The sequence below is a fragment of the Ambystoma mexicanum genome, chromosome 6q (assembly GCF_040938575.1).
Source record: "Ambystoma mexicanum isolate Mex_15411 chromosome 6q, UKY_AmexF1_1, whole genome shotgun sequence".
Classification (NCBI taxonomy): Eukaryota; Metazoa; Chordata; class Amphibia; order Caudata; family Ambystomatidae; genus Ambystoma; species Ambystoma mexicanum.
In genome coordinates this window covers 224,893,533-224,913,886 of record NC_090937.1, presented here as the reverse complement: position 1 = coordinate 224,913,886, position 20,354 = coordinate 224,893,533, and the positions used below count along the sequence as shown (strand labels likewise).

Genomic DNA, 20,354 nt, shown 5'->3' with positions numbered 1-20,354 from the left:
CGATAGAATTTAAATTGCAAATCACATGAGAGGTTTAGTATAAATGAAGAAAGCAATTAATTATTTGAGTGTAATTGCAAATAAAGCCTAGATAAATAGCACATTTCTGTAACATGAGACAGAATATCTCATGTGGCTTTTGTGTACTATCAACCTAATGCTGTGAACTCTGGTTCACCTAAATTGTATGTTCATCCAGCGCTCAGCCTTTTAGTGATAAGGGATGTGCAGGACCCATTACCCATCACTGTGACACCCACATTAAAGAAGATAATGGACACATCTCTTTGGTCCCTCTCTTCTTTACCTGCTTTACGCTCACGCCTTAAAGCTCACTTGCTTGCCTGTTAATTTGTGTTTTTCAGATTGTTTCTCATGAATTATACCATTTATTTTATTCCTGTAAAGTGCTTTGGCATATAGCGCTATATAAATAACTATCAAATCAAATTAAATCATATCTGTGCTCACTCAGAACATAGACCTGTGAGTAAAATACAAAAACAAGTAAAAATTCATTCCAACCTCTAGAGTTTAATAGTGCTATATGTTTTAGCTTTAGCTAAATGGCCACATTAATGAATGCGTGGTCTCGCACTAATGGCTACTTCAAAGAGCAAATTACTTGAACTGTGATCGCTGACCATGGCAGAAATGTTTGCTCCACTAACGTAGCCTATTAGAATGATACATTTACTTCACAGAAAATGTGCATTAGCAGATGGATGCAGCTGATAAAAATGGGTCAACACACACAGGCACACAATCATTACATTCAAGCTGGTTTGCACAGTAATGTGCTCCACAAAAACAATGTGTTTTACATGACAAATGGGAAAATATTGTTGGCTCTACTTTTTCAACCCTTTGTCCGATTTGAAAATCTTAGATAGGTCTGAATTCAGTGGAGTTGGGAGAAACACCAGCATGAATATGAAAGGATATATTAAATTGTATGAATTATACATATGTTGGCATACTCTAATAATTGTTATGCATGTGGTCGATAACACGTAAAAGATGTTGTTAAAGTCGGAATATTCTTATTAACCTGAATGTGTACGTTCATACAGGTCATTATAAGGGAAATACATATTTCAGTCCAATTTTATAATAATTCCTAAGGGGGAGCGCTAGCTCACAGCTAATACATCCCATCATGACATAGAGGATTTAGTGGACCAATTAAAGCAAAGAGGAGGATCCTAGTGGGTGTAAGTGAAGATGGCCTATTACAGGCACTGCCCAATCCAATATTGCAATATCAAAGGATGCTGCATGGTTGAAGTTTGATGGCTTTTTAAGCTCAAACATATAAGAAGAGAGGGGAGGTGTTGGGAAAGCAGCATAGGGAGTGAGCCTGTCTGACAGGAGAAAAGAAAATTGGGGTTTCAAGTAGTTGATGCAAAGTCTCCTTTAGAAGGCATTTTTCAGAGGGAACTGAATGCAGAGGCCTTTCCCAAGACAGAACCAGATTACATGAGAGGGATATTTGGAGCCCGTGGACAGACTAAAAGGAAATGCTTGCCTAGGGGGCATCTTGACATGATTGATGTCCCTACGTATGCAGGGCCTTTGAAAGACAAAGCATAAGTGAGTGCAACAATACCAGAGCATTTAACAAATGTCCCAAGGGTTCAATAAATTCCAGATAGTAAATAAAAGTAGGTCGGGGAACCCTCCTTACAAACTATGTCAAAGAAAGGAGACTGTTGTAAAAGGTGAATGTGGTTTGTGATTGATAATTAAAATTGAATCCCTGGGTAGGTTCACTTAAGTAATGCATTTCTCCAGCAATTTGAGATGTCTGGAGACCTTAGACATGCCTAATTGAAATGTTGAATGGCAAACCTTTGTGATTGATGACTGCCGTAGTCAATAAATTAATTGAAATCAATTCCTTAAATAACATATTGAACTAGGGTGTTGCAAGGGTGGACCTAAATCCTAGAACATACTGGGGGAGTTAGATATTATTGTCCCAGCATTCTGAAAAGAAACATAATTTCTGAACCTAATTCTTTAGAATAATTATAACCAAGTCAACCCAATAAACCATTCTTGTATCTATGCCCAAGCTGAAAGCCAGTGGTGTGCCATAGATAGTTTCCAACATTTTAGAACTGAATCAGTCAGAAAACAAGAAAGTCACATGTTAAGCTTATATTTGTTTGTCGGATGCCAACATTTGTCAATGGTTTCAGTGAATTGTTTTGTTTCACAAAGAATGTTTTTTGATCAAATAGCCGATGTCAATTTGTAGGTTTATGTTGGAGAGTTTGCCTAGCAGCATACTTGCCAACATGACCTGTTTCAATATGTAGGTGTTTATCCAGACCTGTTTTTTTTCTTTACATTCTGAGACTTGTAGTCTGTATTTCATAATGGGAAAATTGTAACTGCAAGTCCCAGAATGCAAAGAAAACACCCAGTACTGAATAAGCACCTACAGATTGTAATGGGTCACGTTGGCAAGAATGGAATAGTCATTCATATTAGGTTTTATATGTATGGAGGTATGTTTGTATTGTAAATTTACATATAAGTGAGACAACAGCAGGAAAGTTACGTTTTCTCATCTGTAGACACGCTGCCTGTATTTATTCAAACCAATGTGGATGATAGCCCCAGCACTGAAAGTTAGTGGACCATGTTTACTTTCTTGATTTATTATTTTAACTAAAACACAATATTCATATTAATAATAGCCTGCTTTTTGTCTGAGATTGTGAGGTATGGATGTCGTGGTGGGGTCGTTAGACCAGGGATATGTTCCTGTAAAAATAATAGCTTATTAAAAAGTATGTATATTCTATAAATAAAAGTAATATCGATCAGCTTGTTTTTATTTGGGTGGACTACATCTTTATTTCTATGAATTTTCATGTGGAGATGTCTAGGGCCTCGGAGAGCCATCTTTTCTTTAAATCTCCGAAGAGAGTTGGATTTCTTTGTTCATACTTTGGATGGAAAGCCTCTGCGATTGTAGCTGCTTTCTCACCCCAAAAGGTCTACTGTGTCTTATGATGTTGCTTCCTTCTAGGTAGATGTTCAGATTGGTGATTAGATCATCATGGCTGACAGGAATTTCCTTCCTGTCATGTGATGCCCTGCAAATGTAAAAGTGATCCTAGTTGGGAAGAAGCAGCATAATGACTCTTCCTTTTCTTTTCCTCTGCTATGGTACTGTGCTTGGTATCTACTGGAACAGCCCTAGGAGTTTCTACTGATAGATATATACACATTGAAAGTTGTTTTCTGTCTAGTACATTTCCTGCCTTTTAGCCGTTTCGAGGCAGGGTTAATTCACAAAGTCTACGTTTGGTCCAAGGAAGCTGCTAGCTTCAGAGAGCGGTGGTAGTTTTTGCTCACCGAGAAGAAAGGAGGAACGATGGAACACGTAATTCCCTCAAGCCTGACACCCTCAGCATTCTGCCGGAGTGGGCACAAGACTCTCCAGCCTTTTCCTGTCAGCAGAGGTAGTGTTTTGTAAGTGGCTGGAATTAGCTCACAAAATACTTCAGCACTTGGTGCCTGAGGGTTTCACACATTGGCACCAGCTCTCTCCAGACCCATTTGTTTGTGCTTTCTGTGCAGTTACAGCATTTGTTAAGGGTAGTGATGGATGTGAGGAAATGGAAGTGGTGTGAAAGGAGAGAGAAAGAAATACAGAATTAGGCTGATGGAGGGTTGAAGAGTGTGATGGATGGAAGAGAGAGGCAGCAGCATAGGTAGGCTGTGGAGTGGTGCAGAGTGCAAAGTCAGTACAGGGCTGATGACAGAGGCAAAGGCCTGCAGGAGAACAGATTGAGACTATATTATTTCACATTCACTCTGATGGGGACACACAAATCCCTAAGCAGCGTGTCATGGGAAGTGATGTTCCACTTTAAGGTGCATACATTACTGTTGGCGTTGCCAGTTCACCCTGGTCCTGTGTAGTTGTAGGGGTTGGTGTATAGTCGTTTTCATTAACGTGTCAAAACATCAACTTCCTTTGTTCATATAAAACTACATAAAAAGGTGTGTGTTTTGTGTGCCTCTGTGCATTGTTTTTATTTTTGGGAGAGACCATCGTAGCTGAGATAACCCCTTGCACCTTGTCAGTGGTCCGCTAGTACCCCAATTGTCTGTGCAATGACAGTTCAAAAACGCACAGCACGCAGCACAGAACTCGTATGCATCTGCAGAGTTTACGACCTCGTTTCCCTTTTTCGCTCAGCACATTTTGGCAGGATAAACATGACTTTATATTTCTCACGAAGAATTCGACAAGAATTTGAGCTTCTGAACTTCGCTGAACTGCATCACAGAAATATGTATCCTTTTTTGTCAGTGATTTGGTTGTGCATGAAGTTCAAACAATGGGGCACCGTTGTTGTGTACTGTTATCCTGTAGTAGTAGAATGACTAGCGAGGTTGTTTCCTGGGCCACTCTCCTTTGAGTTCTATGGAATGAATATAGGTCATTTTGCATGGTAGAAATCTTTTGAGTTACTACCAATTTTACTGTAGTTTACTACGACCCAGGCGGTAAGTTACCGCCTGGGTCGTACCCTTACCACCATGGTGTAAACTACATTTACAACATGGTGGATGGCGGATTTACCGCTCCTTTCCAAGGTGAGTGGGGCGGTAAATCCCCATTTCCCATTTTACCCTTCCCCATTCCCATTTTTGCCCCATAGGGCATAATGGGAGTGGGGAAGGCGCTAATTACGCCACCGTAAATTACGGTGCCGTAATTAGCACCAAGGCGGGTTAGCGCCTTGCATTTTAACGCCTGCTAAAAGCAGGCGTTAAAATCACCATGGCGCTAAGGGACCTTGTAATCAGGCGTTAAGGGTCGGCGCCGTTTACGGCGCCGTTAACCCCTTAACGCCTGATTCGTAATGAGGCCCAATACATTTTCGGTTTTGACTGCTTTGGATGACACTGAAAGCACATACGTAGGGAGGAAAGGCCATTGCTGTAGAAACAGGGGGGTGGGGGAGCAGGGAATCAAAAGAGGTCCTGGAAATAATTTTCAAAGTGGCCCCATGTTACACATTTTCAGCAGGCCCAACCCGTTTCCTAAGGGAACATTTGGAAATAAAATAGGTTACCACACAAAAGAAACACAGGATGCAGAGGCATGCCAGGAAATCACCAGAGTTCCCTCGAGGCCAGTCCACACCTGTGCAAAAAGGGATGCGCTGCAGGATGCCTTGAACAGTACACCCCTTGTGGTTTTATTAGCCCAGCTGCAGCATGCCACATCCACATTCATGTCTCTCAGCAGCATAAACACTATAACGCTGACCTAGTGTTGTACTATAACAAATAAGACTTGTAGTCTGTCTTCTATTTCCATGATGACATTAAAGAAGAAGCCGATAGCAATTCACTGTGAGGCAGTGCTGTAGAGTGTTTTCTCCCACTGCCCACAAACTAACAAGACATGGGCAGCCGGAGAAAGCTCTGGCTCCATTCACCACCCCCAATCGAGCTTGCAATTCCAGCAGGAGCACGGGGGCAAATGGGGCAGAGAGATTGATGCTATTCTGCACTGTTGTCCCACATCGGGTTACATCTTAATGTTAGTGCTCGGGAGAAGAGCTAGTAGAGGATTAATGCAAGTCTAATTTTTTTTTTTTAACTTTTATTTTTTGCTGGCAGTGGTAGTTGACATACACACACAACAGGTCGAGACTATATTCTTCAAGCATAACAAGGTACATTGCACAGGAATGTTCACAAACAACAATATACATTGTCAGACAGAGATCGGCTGAGTAACGTATTAGGGAGCACAATATACAGAAGTGGGGCCTAGGGCGAGCTGTCTGCCAAAGGGGCAGCGTCGAGGCCGTTAAGGTAGCTGTTGAAGGCAGTCCAAATGTTTTTGGGCCGGGACCGGCCTGGAAGGGTAGTGATGTAGTCCTCCTCACAGTTACGGGACCAGGTCACTAGATTTAGCCATTTCTGGAAGGTAGGAGGGGCCGAACAGTTCCAGTTTTGAAGGATACATTTTTTAGCAATTGCGCAACATACGTTTAGCAGTTTGGCCTCCCCTCTGGCGCCCTTATCAACCCATAGACCAAACAACACCCCCAACGGATCAGGCTCGAGCACTGCATCGCAGAGACCGGACATGGTCTTAATAATCTCGTCCCAGAATGGGGCCAGGTTAGGGCAATCCCAGAACATGTGGAGATGACCTGCATCCTCCGCCCCGCAACGGGGGCAAAGTCGCGTGTCGGAGTGGGCGAATTTGGAAAGTCTGCGTGGGGTAAAGTATAGCCTATTCAGCAATTGGTACTGTATAGTGCGATGTCGAAAATTAAGGGAGACCCTAGTGGTGTGGGAGCACATTTTACCCCACAATTGTTCTGAAATGACAACCCCCAGTTCAGAGGCCCAGTCCTCTCTCGCCTTGGAGGGCGGTGGTGCTGAAGCGGTGAGCAGGAGTTTGTACAATGATGAGACCACTCCACGCGCCCCCCCGGAGTTGGCAATATAGGAGATGGCAGGGTGGTCTGGGGGTTCGCTGGGGAACACGGGCCAAGCCGCCCGGAACGCTGCACGGAGTCGATAATACTGTAGTAGCTCAAGTGGTGAGCCCGAGTGGGCTGGCTTCCACGTCTGTGGCGTTATGAATACCCCATCCGGGTAGAAGTCAGTAAGGGCCAGATAACCCAGGTCCCGCCAGTGCCATGCCAGGGCTGTGTCATTCGTGGGTTCCAATCCGGGGACCTGCCATGCTGGGAGCCATTTGTAGTAAGGGTGAGCTTCGGAGCCTGCAGCGAATATCCGCCTCCAGGCCAGTAAGGTGGCCTGGACAGGGTCTATGGGAGAGTCAGGCTCATATCTCCGATGTAAGAGTAGGGACATAATATTAGCACCGGAGGCAGCAAGGGTTTCAACCTTGACATGCGGGCGAGAAGGAGGACCAGGGTACCAATACGTGGCAAATTGTGCCTGCGCTGCGGTCCAATAGCTCATCAAGTCAGGGGCCGTGAACCCGCCCCTGTCGTAGGGAAGAGTCATAGCGCCCCACTTTTTCCGCACAGCGCCAGAGTGCCACAAGAACTGAGCACACAGCTTGTGTAGATCAGTGAAGTACCTCCTTCCAGGCCAGATGGGAACATTAGTAAACGTGTACAAAAACTTAGGGAGCAGTATCATCTTGACCAGTGACAGCCGCCCGGCTAGTGATAAGGGAAGAGAGCGCCAGCGCTCCAGTTTGGCTTCGGCCAGTGCAGCCACTGCCACATAGTTGTTAGTCAAAAGAGCCTCCCTAGTCAAGGACATATGAACCCCCAGATATTTGATCCCGTTGGGAGACCACCGGAGCGGGTACTCAGTGGCCGGCTGATGTGTGGAGTGCGTGAGGGGGAAAAGTTCGGACTTGGTGTAATTTATAGTGAAGCCTGAGAATGTCCCGATGCGAGTGATGTCCCGGAGGAGAGGGTCAAGGTGGGAATCTGGGTCCCTGACGAACAGCAGGACGTCGTCAGCGTACAGGGAGACAATTTCGTGGGTGCCCTGAAGACGTATCCCTCTGCGCATGTGCCGTTCCCTGATGAAGTCTGCCATAGGCTCAATGGCAAGAGCAAACAGAATTGGGGAGAATGGGCAGCCCTGACGGGTGCCCCGAAAGAGAGGAAACAGAGCAGAAGTTTGAGAATTAACGCAAACTCTGGCAACCGGGGAGGTGTATAATAATCTGATTTACGAGATCATCCCAGGACCAATGCCCATGGTCTCCAGGACCAGCCACATGTATTTCCAGGAAACCATGTCAAAAGCCTTCTGGGCATCCAAGGTAACCGCCACCGCACTCACATTCTGGTCAATGCGGGCTATCACGTTGAGAAGCCGTCGAATATTGTGTGATGTGGATCTGCCAGGGACAAAACCGGATTGGTCCTCATGTACCATGTAAGGCATAACCGGGAGAAAGCGATTGGCAATCACCCTGGCGAAGATCTTCGTATCCAGGTTCATAAGTGAGAGGGGGCGATATGAACCACATTCATCAGGCGGCTTGCCAGGCTTAAGGGGAACCGTGATGACAGCCTCGCGTAGAGATGGGGGAAGAGAGCCCAGGCGCAGGGATTCGTTCCAAACCTCGAGCAGTTCAGGGCCCAGTATGGCTACATGCTCCTGAAAGAATTCAGCCGTAAGCCCGTCGGGGCCCGGTGCTTTCCCCTTCGGGAGGCTGGAGATGGCCTCTACTATTTCATTCAGGGTAAAGGGGGAGTCCAACTGTTCCCTTGTAGCATGGGAGACGATAGTGGTGGGGATCTGGGCGAGAAGCTCGCGCATCTGGGATTCGCCATGTTCGGGGGGTTGCGAGTACAGTTCAGAGTAAAAGTCTGTAAAGATCTCCACAATGTGCTGGTCAGACCACTGGGTCAACCCGTTGTTATCTTTGACGCAAGTGATTTGGGCTAGGCCCCACTCCCCCCTGGCCAAGGCGGCCAGTGTTTTGCCAGGTCTGTCCCCCTCACTGTATTTCCGCGCCGCCTGAGGTCGGCTAAAGTACTGCACCTCCCTGATGGCCTGCTCGTTGAAAAACTTGAGTTCCTCACTTATCTGGGAAAGGATGACAGGGTCAACAGAGGCAGGGTGGGCCCGCTCAAGATCTCGCAGTTTGGCTTCGGAGCACGACAGGGAGGCCCTTATGGACTTGAGGACCCCGGACTCCCTAGAAATGGCTGCCCCCCTAATGAAAACCTTGAAGGCGTCCCAACGGATCCCCCGGGTGGTGTCCTGTGGTGAGTTGAATTCAAAGTAGGACTGGATATCTGACAGAATGTCAGCCCTGAAGACAATGTCCTGCATGGCGGCCGATTTAAAGCACCAAGTATTAATGGTGGGAGCTAGAATACCCATATTGACAGTCAGTAGGACCGGTGAATGATCAGACAGAGTACGTGCAAGTATACGAATATCTGAAACCCCGCCAATCAGTTGGCCCGACAATAGGATCAGGTCAATTCTAGAAGAGCTGTTGTGCACCGATGAATAATATGTGTATTCCCGCGTTAGCGGATGAAGAGCTCTCCAACTGTCCAGGATGTCAAGTGACTTGCAGTGTGACAAGAGCCTGCGCGCTGCGCTCGCTAAGGGTCTGGGGGCAGAGCCGGTCCTGTCCACGGCGGGGTCCAAAATAAAGTTCATATCACCACCCCAAATGATCTGTACACCCACGTATCCCAGGAGTATGGACACTACTTGGTCAATAAATTCAGGGGAGTCTACATTGGGGCCATAGGTGTTCACGAGTAGATAATCTCTATTGGCGATGGCGCAGTGCAGGATAATGTATCTCCCCCCCCCCCGGGTCAATATAGCTCCTGTGAAGAACGAATTTAAGAGACTTGTGGATTAGTGTCAGCACTCCACGGGCCCTTGTAGAATATGTCGTGAAGTACCTGAGGGTTCCCCAGGTGGGCGCTATGCTTCTGGCCAACGGACCAGTGGAATGTGTTTCCTGCAGGAGTAACACCTTGCAGTGGTGCCTATTGGCGTAAGCCATGATCCTGCGACCCTTAGTGTAATTACTGAGGCCGCGGACATTCCATGTCATTATAGTCACAGCCATATTAGTGCCCTAGTCAATAAAGTCCCTGGACAAGGAACCCAGGGAAAATGGTCCAACGTCAAAGGACGCTGGGTCCCCCGTCCCCCAGTACCGGACCCCAGTACCAGGGTCACCAGATCTCCCAATCTCAGAGTGACTATGACTGAAGCGGACACATGCATCTCGACAGACTTAGTGAACATCCCACCACAGTTGTTGAAATACAGAAACAGGATGATGCATAATTAGACAAAAGCGACCTGATGTGTAGCCGGCTGCCAGCACGCCACTGCCATTTTCAAAAACATGTCCCCAATCCCCACCCATGCCACCTCCCACCCTCACTGCCCACCCCCAACTTGCAGTGTGAATCCCCCACCCTCCCCCGCAGGTGTCTCCAGCTAGCCCGACTCTCCCAAAAACGTGGAGGTCAGGGGGCGAAATCCAACAGGGATGACGTCCTTCCCGTGCCCAACAGGGGCACCAAAGCAGTGACAACCAACAAACCAAGAACATTGCAATTGCAGCGAGGTGTGCTGTAGCCGTGTGGGCGGCTTTGTGGACTGATATGTAGGACAGCAACGCCGTCAGTAGCAGGTTCTGCGGTAAACGGATCACCAGACAGGCCTCCATAGCCAGCCGAGCACCGCGCCCGGTTAGGCGCTTAGGGGGCCTGAAACCATAGGACTGTTGTGCGTCGTTTCAATGATCACGTTCCGATTGATGGATAACCTGGACGAAAAAGAGGTGTCCGATCGGTGTGTAGCATCAGCTCAGTCATCTTCAGCCGGAGCTCCCGCCGGATTGGGAAGCGGCAGGTGCGCCTCGATGAATTTCACCGCCTCCTCTGGTACAGTAAAGAAGTACAATTTCCCATTATGTGTAATTTTGAGGCGAGCTGGAAACAGGATAGCATAGGGGACATTCTGCTCTCTAAGTAGTCTCTTGACTCCAATGAATTGGCGCCTCTCTTGCTGGACCGCTACAGAGAAGTCCGGGAAGATTCTCACTGTGTGTGACTCGAAGCGCAGGTCTCCCTTCTCCCGCGCCAGGCGGAGGATAAGATCTCTGTCTCTATAGTTGAGAATCCTGGCTATGATGGGTCTAGGGATGTCACCCGGTCTGGGCCTGGGAGACAGAGCCCGATGGGCGCGCTCAACAGTGAAATATGGGGACATGGCAGGGTCGCCCAGGAGGGCCTTCAACAAAAACTCGACCGCGTCTTCCATGCGACCCTTCAGGGCACTTTCAGGGACTCCGATAATACGCAGATTATTCCTGCCGGAGCGCGACTCAAGGTCATCACACTTCGCTTTCACATTTCGCATGTCTCGAGACAGTGACGCCACAGTGTCCTGTAGCACATGTATAGCATCCTCGTTAGTTGATATACGGTTTTCAGCGTCCGTGATTCTAGTCCCCGCCTGATCCACCCGTGTTTTTAAAGAGGCAACATTGGCATTGATGTCGTCAAGTTTCTCGTGAAAGGAAGCAAAGTTTTTTGCCATGGCTTCCATGACCATGGTCAGGTCCGGGACCGCAGGAGAAGGGCGAATGTTGACCTCCAGCTCCTCAGAAATAGGCAAGTCCTGGTCAGCCTCCCCCCTCGGGACAGCTTTAGTAAATCTATCCATGGCACCCCCTTTGGAGGACCCCTTGATCTTGCTAGGCATCGTGGGTTGGTGCTCGGGAGTGGAACAGGTAGTGGTCCCAAGAACAGATACAAGAGTGCGGAGCCTATGCCAGGGGGGAGAACTGCGGTCGCTGAGGCTTCCCGGGGTGAAAGAGATCAGGGCTCAGCGGTAGCTGATTGGGGTGTGTTGGTGTTGGGCAGCTCCCAAAGCCCACAGAGTGGAGAAGCCCGGGCCACAGAGGCAGCCGACCCGGGACACGGATCCAAGGGGGGAGCGCCGCAAAGCCCCCCCGCCACACCCCCAGCACCACAGGCAAGTCACTAGCGGGGACGTAGTGAGCAATGTCCACTTTGAGGCTGCAGCGAATACCCAAGGAGGGGCACCCAGTCCAGCCCCTCCAAGCGGCCCAAAAAGTGGAGAGACTAGCAGCAGGGTCAGCGGGAAGGACGCGGGTGTCCAGTCCAACCCGCCAGGAAAGGAGCCGCACTCAGCAGGAAGCCGACCGAAGGAGTGGCAGCCCACCAACAGGGGAGAGCCGGGGCCAGATCCCCCGCAGTTAAGGGCCCCAGCCGCAGCCCCCAGCCGCAGCAGGCAGCGGTGTAGCGATGGGTCCCCCAACGGGCCGCAGTCCGCCCAGGACGGGGGGGAGGGGCCAGGCCGGCGCCGCAGCTCCAACTATGGCGGCGAACACAGCCGCAGCAGGGATGTAGGGCACTCAGCTAGCCGCCTCTCACCTCCCGGGGGCGCAGCCCCGCACTCCCCTGATCCCCCGCAGCCCCGCCGCCCAGCAGGGGACCGCGACGGAGACTCGCCCGCAGCCGGATGGATGGGCCGGGGCGCGCTCCGCGTCGGTCCCGGCTACGAGATCACAGTCGGGCCGCACCCCGGGGGGGCCGGGCACAGGACCCCTGGAAGCTGCTGGGGCTCCGATCGGGCCGCAGTCCGCCCGATCGAGCGCCCGGGAGAAGTGCCCAGGCCCTGGGAAGGGGGAGGGCCTCGGGACGACGCCGCGTACGCCGCGGGGGAGAGGGCCGGAGTCTGGCCGCCGGATCAGAGGCCTCGCACCGGAACACCTGGGGTCGCAGAGGAGCCGGAATTTCGCCAGGCAAAGGTGCTAAGATGCGAGGCAAAAGTATTGAAGAAATGAGCGTAAAACGCACAGTGTAGCCGCAGATGTCCCAGGATATCACCCAGTCCCACACGGAGCCCAAAAGCTAGGCAGCCATCTTGGGCTGCTCCACAGCGCCACCCTAATGCAAGTCTAATTATTGTTAGGTTGGGCCGGGGGTGCCGACCAGTCTTGTATAGGGCTCTGCGGGGCAGGCCCTCTGTGCCACGTGGTGTGTGCCACGTATCCATAACACGTGGTGGTGCACGAGCCCAGGAGGGGCTTAAGTCAAAAGATCCCATGCCAAGGGTAAAACATTAAAGCAATTACAGAATGCGACATGAGTACAGTGTCAGAGACATGCAATACCCTTACATACACCCTTTGGGTCAGGTAGCTGCTTAATCCATAGTGTGGTGGCGGCCGCATCATCTCTCTTGATTGTAGAGACGCTCGGGCTCTCCGGCAGCGCCAGCCCATCTGCCATGGGACCTCGCAAGCATGGCTGACAGTCGTCGGAGTGGATCCGACGTCTTCTTTTTTTTATTAACATCTTCTCGCATCACGCTATGGGGACTCCGGGAGCGTGAGCCTACCTGCTGCGGGATCTCACCAGCGGTGCCGATGGTTGTTAGGCAAGACCCGACCAGCATAGCGCATCACCAGGTGGGCGCATTCAGGGGTGTGCTCCAGCACGCCTGGTTCAAATTCCTCTTTGCGAGTTGTTAGTTTGGTCCAGGGGTGCTGGGTAACTCTTGTACAGGGCTGTGCTGGGCAGGCCCTCTGCACCAGTGTTCACGCTGGCGCAGCGCGCAGGGAGACATGGAGGAAGGGTCATTGGTGGTATTGACTGGTGAGCGTAAGCATCAGTCGGCTCTTTATTAGCATGTCTTTGCCAGTTGTTAGTTTGGTCCAGGGGTGCCAGGTACCTCTTGTACAGGGCTCTGCTGGGCAGGCCCTCTGCCCCAGTGTTCACGCTGGTGCAGCGCGCAAGGAAACATGGAGGAAGGGTCATTGGTGGTATTGACTGGTGAGCGTAAGCATCAGTTGCCTCTTTATTAGCATGGACACGTGGGGTGTGCCACGTGTCCATAACACAAGGCAGTGCACGGGCCCAGGAGGGGCTTAAGTCACAACATCTATCAGCATCATTTATCTTCATATATTGTAGAGCATTATACGTTGTGTCCTGTGTGCCTCGGATTCCTGTTTGTATTGATACAGTTCTTTCTTAGGATGTGGTACAATGGTTTGGAGCACCTCCACAACAATGGGCCTCATTACGAGGTTGGAGGTAGCCATGCCCTTAATAAGGGTATGGCTACCCCAAACTCGGGTCCGGCTCCGGGTCCCACAAAAGGGGAATTACTGGGCCATTCCGACCTTGGCGGGCCCGGTAATTCCCCTTGCGCAGGACCCGGAGCCGGTACGTCCCCATTCTCATTTGAGCCCCCATAGGGCTCAATGGGAATGGGGAGGATGGTAGCAGCGGTACCGTTGATAACGGTACTGTTGCTACCATCCTGTTCTGCTCGCGGGTACCGTTCTGCACGCCTGGTCTGACCAGGCGTGCAGAGCGGCACCCGCGAGTAAAACTCGAAATGCGGCGGCCCTGTATGAATGGTGCCGGTGCCTTATCGGCACCGTTCATACCGTGGCCGCCACTATGGTAATGAGGCCCAATCTGTATTTGCAGATACGCCAACGTTCATGAAAATTTACTTTTGCATGCTCTGGAGCACAATGGGCCTCATTACCAGCATACCGGGTACCGGGTCCAGGTTCCTGGAATGGGGAAATACCGGACCATTCCGACCTTGCAGGGCCCGGTATTTCCCCATTCAAGGAACCTGGACCCGGTACATCTCTATTCCCATTTGAGCCCCCATAGGGCTCAATGGGAATGGGGAGGATGCTAACAACGGGCACGTTAATGCTCTGTGTTTACTATCCATAGTGTACTTCAATGTGTTTTCTATACACACTAAGCATATTTTGCCCCTGAAGTACACCATTCATGTCAATGGGCCTCATTACAAGTATGGCGGTAAGGCAACAATGGCACCAATATCGCTACCGGCACTGTTGCTACCGTACCGCCATACTACGAGTTCTGCTCGCAGGTGCCCTTGCAGCCACCAGGTCTGACCTGATGGCTGTACCGGCACTCAGGAGCAGAACATGATGGTAGCACCAGTACCGTTAATAACTATAGGGCCGAATGGGGATGGGGAGTCCCTTATTACCGGCACCCGCGAATGTGCAATTACCGGGTCTGCCAAACTCAGCATGACCCGGTAATTGCCAATTCGCGGGTGCAGGATTTTTTCGCAGGTTTGGAGGTAGCCTGCCTGTATTACAGGCATGGCTACCTCCAAACTTGTAATGAGTAATGAGGCCCAACTTGTGATGAGGCCCAATGTTTCTTAGTTTCTTAGGAACAGTATGTTTGTGCTCATCCTTAAACACAATCCCTTTAGTACATCATCCTTTTTCCAGATTCTTGAGCACAGTGTGCTTATCCATGCCCATGTAGTTATGCAGAGTATTTTGTTAAAGCACCACGCCTGTCCTGTTCCTTTGGTGCAGCATGATTAGCAATGGTTCTTAAGCACCCTATCCTTCGGGTCATTAAGAAACGTGGAATGGAACTATGTCCTTGGGGATGTGGACAATGTTACTGAGCTTAAAGAATATCAACCTTCACAAATGTTATTTAATGATACCGACTCACTGTAGGCTGAATGAAATGTATACAATCTCACTGATTAACCCAAGCTGTCTGGGACAGATGGGACATCAGAGTAACTAGCATAAGTGCTATCGGCTGCTGTATAGCCAGAGAAGCAACGTCAGATACTGCTTAAGCACACAGGAAAGGATCCCAAATTTCACACAATGGAGAAAGTAACAAATACCTTACAGATTGATGTTCAGAGTCAGATTCCATTGACCAGTAGTAACCTTTAAGTCATCAATGATTCTTAAGTGAAGAACTTGCCCAGCCACTGACACATTTGTGCACTCACTTGAACAGTTTCAGAATGTAATTCAAATAAGCATATTGTTGTAAATCTACTAATGATTTCTTTCCCATATACTTTATACACGTACCATTGAGGTATTTACATGTTTGCATTTAGACGGGTGTACACTATGTTCTAGAAGATTCTACATCTATCACACCCTTGCCCCATGGGTGCCTTTGATAGAGGTGTGATCCACGAGATACTGTAATTTACCTCAAGACCCCAAAAACGCAAACTGGTCTAACGTGTTTACTTCATTTATGAATGCATACATTCAGTTTGAGTGCTTCATATCCAACAACAGACGGGAGCAAATTCTGCCATTTTAGATCCAGATAACTGTTGGTTAGCTTTAAGCCAATCTAATTGGAGGTTAACCTGAAATGAGGAAAGTCTTTGACAGGTGGGAGTTTAGGGTCCTCTGGCAGGCGGCTAAAGTGGGTAAGTCTCCTATATTCTTTCAGTAACTTCCCAAGACTTGGTGATTGACAGGTCTAGGCCTGGTTGACAGTTTTTGATTTTGTCCCTTGTGTCATTTCTGATTGAAGTCTTCTTTGTGCGTGTGCCTCCAACATGCTACAATTATTGTTACGCATTTTTAAGCAGCTTGGTGACAGTGGCCAGTTGCATGTGCTGCATCAAATCTTGAGTTGACTTCATGCTTCCCACATGTGCCACTGTAAGTTGAATAGGCCTCCGGGCCCGCTTCACTTGTCGAGCTGCTGCACATGAACAGTTTTCTAGACTGCAACTTGTGAAAGATCCCAGGCTTGGAGAATTAGTAACTTGAAGTATGCTGGGCAGATAAGCTCATTGGAGAATCAGCAGTGGATCCCATTGCCGCTCCTCTACGTGTACCCCAAGGCTTTTGACTATCACAGACACACTAAAATATGTACACACAACCCCTATTCGACCTTGTAGACACCCTCCTCATCAGCTATACCAACTTTGCCGAAGATATGCAGATCCTCATTCCCATCAAAGGCTGCTACACTGAGGATACTGACACTATCAATAAAACTTACAGTATCATTCAGAACAGCATGGGCACCCACAATCTCTGTCTTAAGGACAACAAAACCAAGTTGCTCCTTGGGGGAACACCTTGCGCTCTGAAGAACCTCCACTTGGCATTTGCCTCTCTCTCCATTGATGGCACTATCATGCGTACTTCAAAACATTTCAAGACCCTTGGTTTTCATCTGCATGCTGCACTCAATATGTCCAAACATGTCAATGCACTGTTATCCTCCACGGCCTATACTGCCAAATTGATCTCTTTAAGCAGACAATTCCTGTCCCTGGCCAACTGTCTGACCCATGCACGAGACATCATCAACAGCAAGCTGGACAACAGCAACACTCTCTTCACAAGTACCCCTGCTAAACATCTTGCCAAACTCCAACTCCTTCAAAACAAAGCGTTGCATGCGGCTTTAGGACTCAAACGCTCAGATCACATCTCATCTATAAGGCGTGACACTCACTGGCTCCCCATAAAAGCCTGCATTGAATTCAAAACACTATCCCTCAATGGTGTGTGTACAAAGAAGCCCCTATGCCTCATTAGCAGTATCACCACCAAACTAGTTGTGCACCCCCTAAGATCAACGGCCATCCTCATCTGCTCCACTCACAAATCCAAAAGCAGAAGAGCCGGTGTCGAGTTTTTGCATTACAGCACCGACCCTTTGGAACTCTCTCCCACCTAACATCAGAAATTAGCGTAAATATTGTTCATTCAGAAAACTACTGAAAACTTGGCTGTTTAACAAATATGACTAATGCCACTCTCACTTGCTTGTGTGCCTCCTCTGACTGCTTCCTCCCTAGTTGTGTTTACCTCACACGACTAATGCCGTTCATACTTATGTATGTTTTGTCCGATTACTTTTACTTCTGCTTCTGTTCAAACACTGTGATACCCCCGGGTCTGGGCATTATACAAATGCAATAAATAAATAAATAAATGGCACCAGAGCTTAGATTGCAGGCTTTATTCTCATTAGAAGGTGAAGCTGGAAGAGGATGGTTTCAGATAACTTGCTGATTTGACAGGCGTGAATCAGTGGTGATGCCAAATTGATGCAATGTTTGGAGAGATTTCTGGGGGTTTCAATTGCATTAGCCAGCATGACTGGGGTTGCCTGGAGGAATCGGAGGAGGAATTCCGTTTTGAATGATTCAGTTCCTGTGAAAATTACATCATTCCATTTTCAAGACTCCTACTTATGATATTTGGAGACGAAACTGTGACCTAAACCTACGATTCATCTACATAGGAACAGTTGAACCGTCCATCCACTGGCACCAACGTTGCCAGTGTTCCATGTTCAGGTTGAACCGGCTCATAGATAGAGATGAACATTGAGGCTTTCCATAGGCCAGCGGAAGAGTGGAGGGATCTGTAGGATTCTCTATTAAAGGAAGACAGGAGAATTCTGCCAATGCTTTGTGATTGGACAGCACAGTGGACAATGCCTTATTGTCTAAAATATCAAATGCTAGGAAAGATGAAGGCCTGCCAGAAGACAAGTGTCGCCTTCATGCACAGTTTGCTAAGATGTATGCGGCATCATGAGCTGGCAGGAGATGGTGCGAGTATCTGGGCAAGTGATGGCGATGTACTGCAATTGATTAAGTGATTTTGTTTTTCAGGGTGAGGTCTCTGAAACAACTCCAGCTCTTAATCCCACTGGCATTGTATTTTTTACACTAATGTTTTTCTTTAGGAAGAAAGTACAGGATTTCAGGATTACAGAAACCCTGGATCCATTCTTTTATAGAATATGCAGAGTTTGAAATTGGCAGAGGCTTGGAGCTATTTAGCTTCTGCTTGTAGCCCAGCAGAGTGGCAAGTTTGATGTCAACAGCTACCGGGAGCTACTTTTTAATTCCCAAACAATTGGTGCCATACAAACATACCTACATGCCATTAACTTTGTGCGCCCAGGAATGTGTTTAAAGGAGAATTAGTGAACATTTAAGATCATCTCTTGGAATTTAGATTTGCTGCCCTGAGTGTATTACTGTGTACTGGCTCCTAGTTCCTTACAGGTAGCTGCTGCTTACTGAGTGATGCCTGATACCCAGGAGCTGCTTTTAGCTCCTGCTCATCAAATTCTTATTTCGATTCCTGAATATGTGCACTATTCTACTGCTTGTACACTTACTGAGTGAGTGCAGTAGCAGCACAGCATTTCTGCTGGCACCACCTCAGAGTGGTGACCTTATACAACCCCCACAAGTCTGGAAGAGGTTCCTGGAGGTCCGGCGCTTCAGGGAAATGTGGGGTCAGAGTGCGGTTGGTACTGGGCTAACCACACGCTAAGAAGGGCAGAGTTTGCCCATGATTTTGCCACAACGCACCATTTTGCCCTTTGGACGCGTTGTGTTTTTTGTGTCATGTGTTTGGAAATGTTTTAATGTGCTTCACTTGAGCAACAAGTTGATAATTTAGGTTGAACACACTACAGAGCAAATATGCGTGGTCCCAGGAATCTGAGGGAGAATATTATTCATGGAAACCCACAGCAGTGAACTCTAAAGCATTCCTGGTAACTTGAATTGCTGACACCAAATAGAAGAGAGTGATGCTGTTGTGCACTGCCTCTTTACCTCGGCCTCGGCCACCTTAATGCAACGAGAAGCCCATCTGCACTTTCTTATTTCATTTGCTTCATATAGATCCCAGGAATCATACAGCAACAATGCAGTGTATAAATGGGCCCCCGACATTGCACGTACCTCATCCCGGTGGTTCTTTATCGGCATGCACAGGATACTGTGAGTCCTGTAGCCTGTGACCTGGTCCACTTCTGCATTGAATCTGGGATCCTGAATTGAAATAAAGATGTTATAATCCCAGTAGATGCCCAGAGGTTCACAGACAGGTCGGGTTTCATCCCTGGTTAATAAGGCCATAGGGATTATTTCAACATTTTATTTAGCTTATTTTCAGAAGAGCGCTGAAGAGGAGACATTCACAACGAAAGAGGCTAATCAAGCTCACATTTTAAACAGATTTAAAAAAAATAACTCTTGCCATATTTTATTACAAATACATGCATCTGACCCACCTCAAAAACCCAAGAGATGGTCCCATGGATATTCAAGATAAGACTCCCATGCAAGAACCTGCGGCCATCTCAGATAAGGATGGTCGCTAAATTCTTCAGTACCGCACATGAGCTCGAGGCAGAGGGCGTTAAGCTAAATGTTTCATCGTCTTCAGAAGATTCCACATCACGGATGACGTCAGGTATTCAGAAATTGAGCGCTTATTTGCGTTTCTAGACGCCAAGAAGGCAAGGCGTTTGACTCCATGCAGTTAATTCTTTGTTCAGGTACACCACCATCACGTGCAAGGAACTCAGCCGGCCCAATCACCCTACTTTACAAACCTCCACTTGAGATGCAAAGAAATTAAGCTCGTCCGTACACAACTGGCGGCGACACAACTTGACAATTGCTGTTCCGCATCTTTTTGTTGTTGACAAATAGTTCAAGGAATGTGGTTGATGTCCTTCTATGAAAAGTATTTTCTTATGGACCGCCTACCCCTTTCTCTGCTCCATTCCCATTCTCCTCTCCCTGGCTCCTTGAAGTGACTGGCATGTGCATATGACGCTATATAGAACACAATTGGATTAAAGTAAAATAAAGCGGTGGGGAGTTATAACAGAACTGAAATAAAGCCAACATAACTCTTATAAGATCCAGCCAGGAAGTTATTACTAAATGCAATCTGGCACAGAAAAAAGGAAAACCACTGTAATTCAACCAATGAAGTGTCCAACAAAACCCTTGTGCTGTTCATAATTTGCAAAGAATCATCCAACCCGTCTCAGGCAAAGAAATATGTTAGGGGCTCCCAAAACATTCAGTGACAAAATAAACACCATCAAACACAGAGTTAGTAGCCTACACACATGGAAACCCCCTGCTCGCTAGACCAAACAACCTTATCCTTCTGATTGTCTTGCAACCTAACCTCCGAGCTGGATCAC

General features: G+C 48.2%; 1 protein-coding gene across 5 annotated transcripts in view; it reads right to left on the bottom strand.

Annotated features, from left to right (window-relative positions):
* Positions 1-20,354, bottom strand: part of PDE5A (phosphodiesterase 5A) — a 959,918-nt gene that overhangs the window by 675,639 nt on the left and 263,925 nt on the right. For all 5 annotated transcript variants that reach the window (XM_069630677.1, XM_069630678.1, XM_069630675.1 and 2 more), the window contains exon 3: positions 19,093-19,182. In XM_069630677.1, the coding sequence (XP_069486778.1) occupies positions 19,093-19,182 (90 nt within the window). The remainder of the gene's footprint in view (positions 1-19,092; positions 19,183-20,354) is intronic.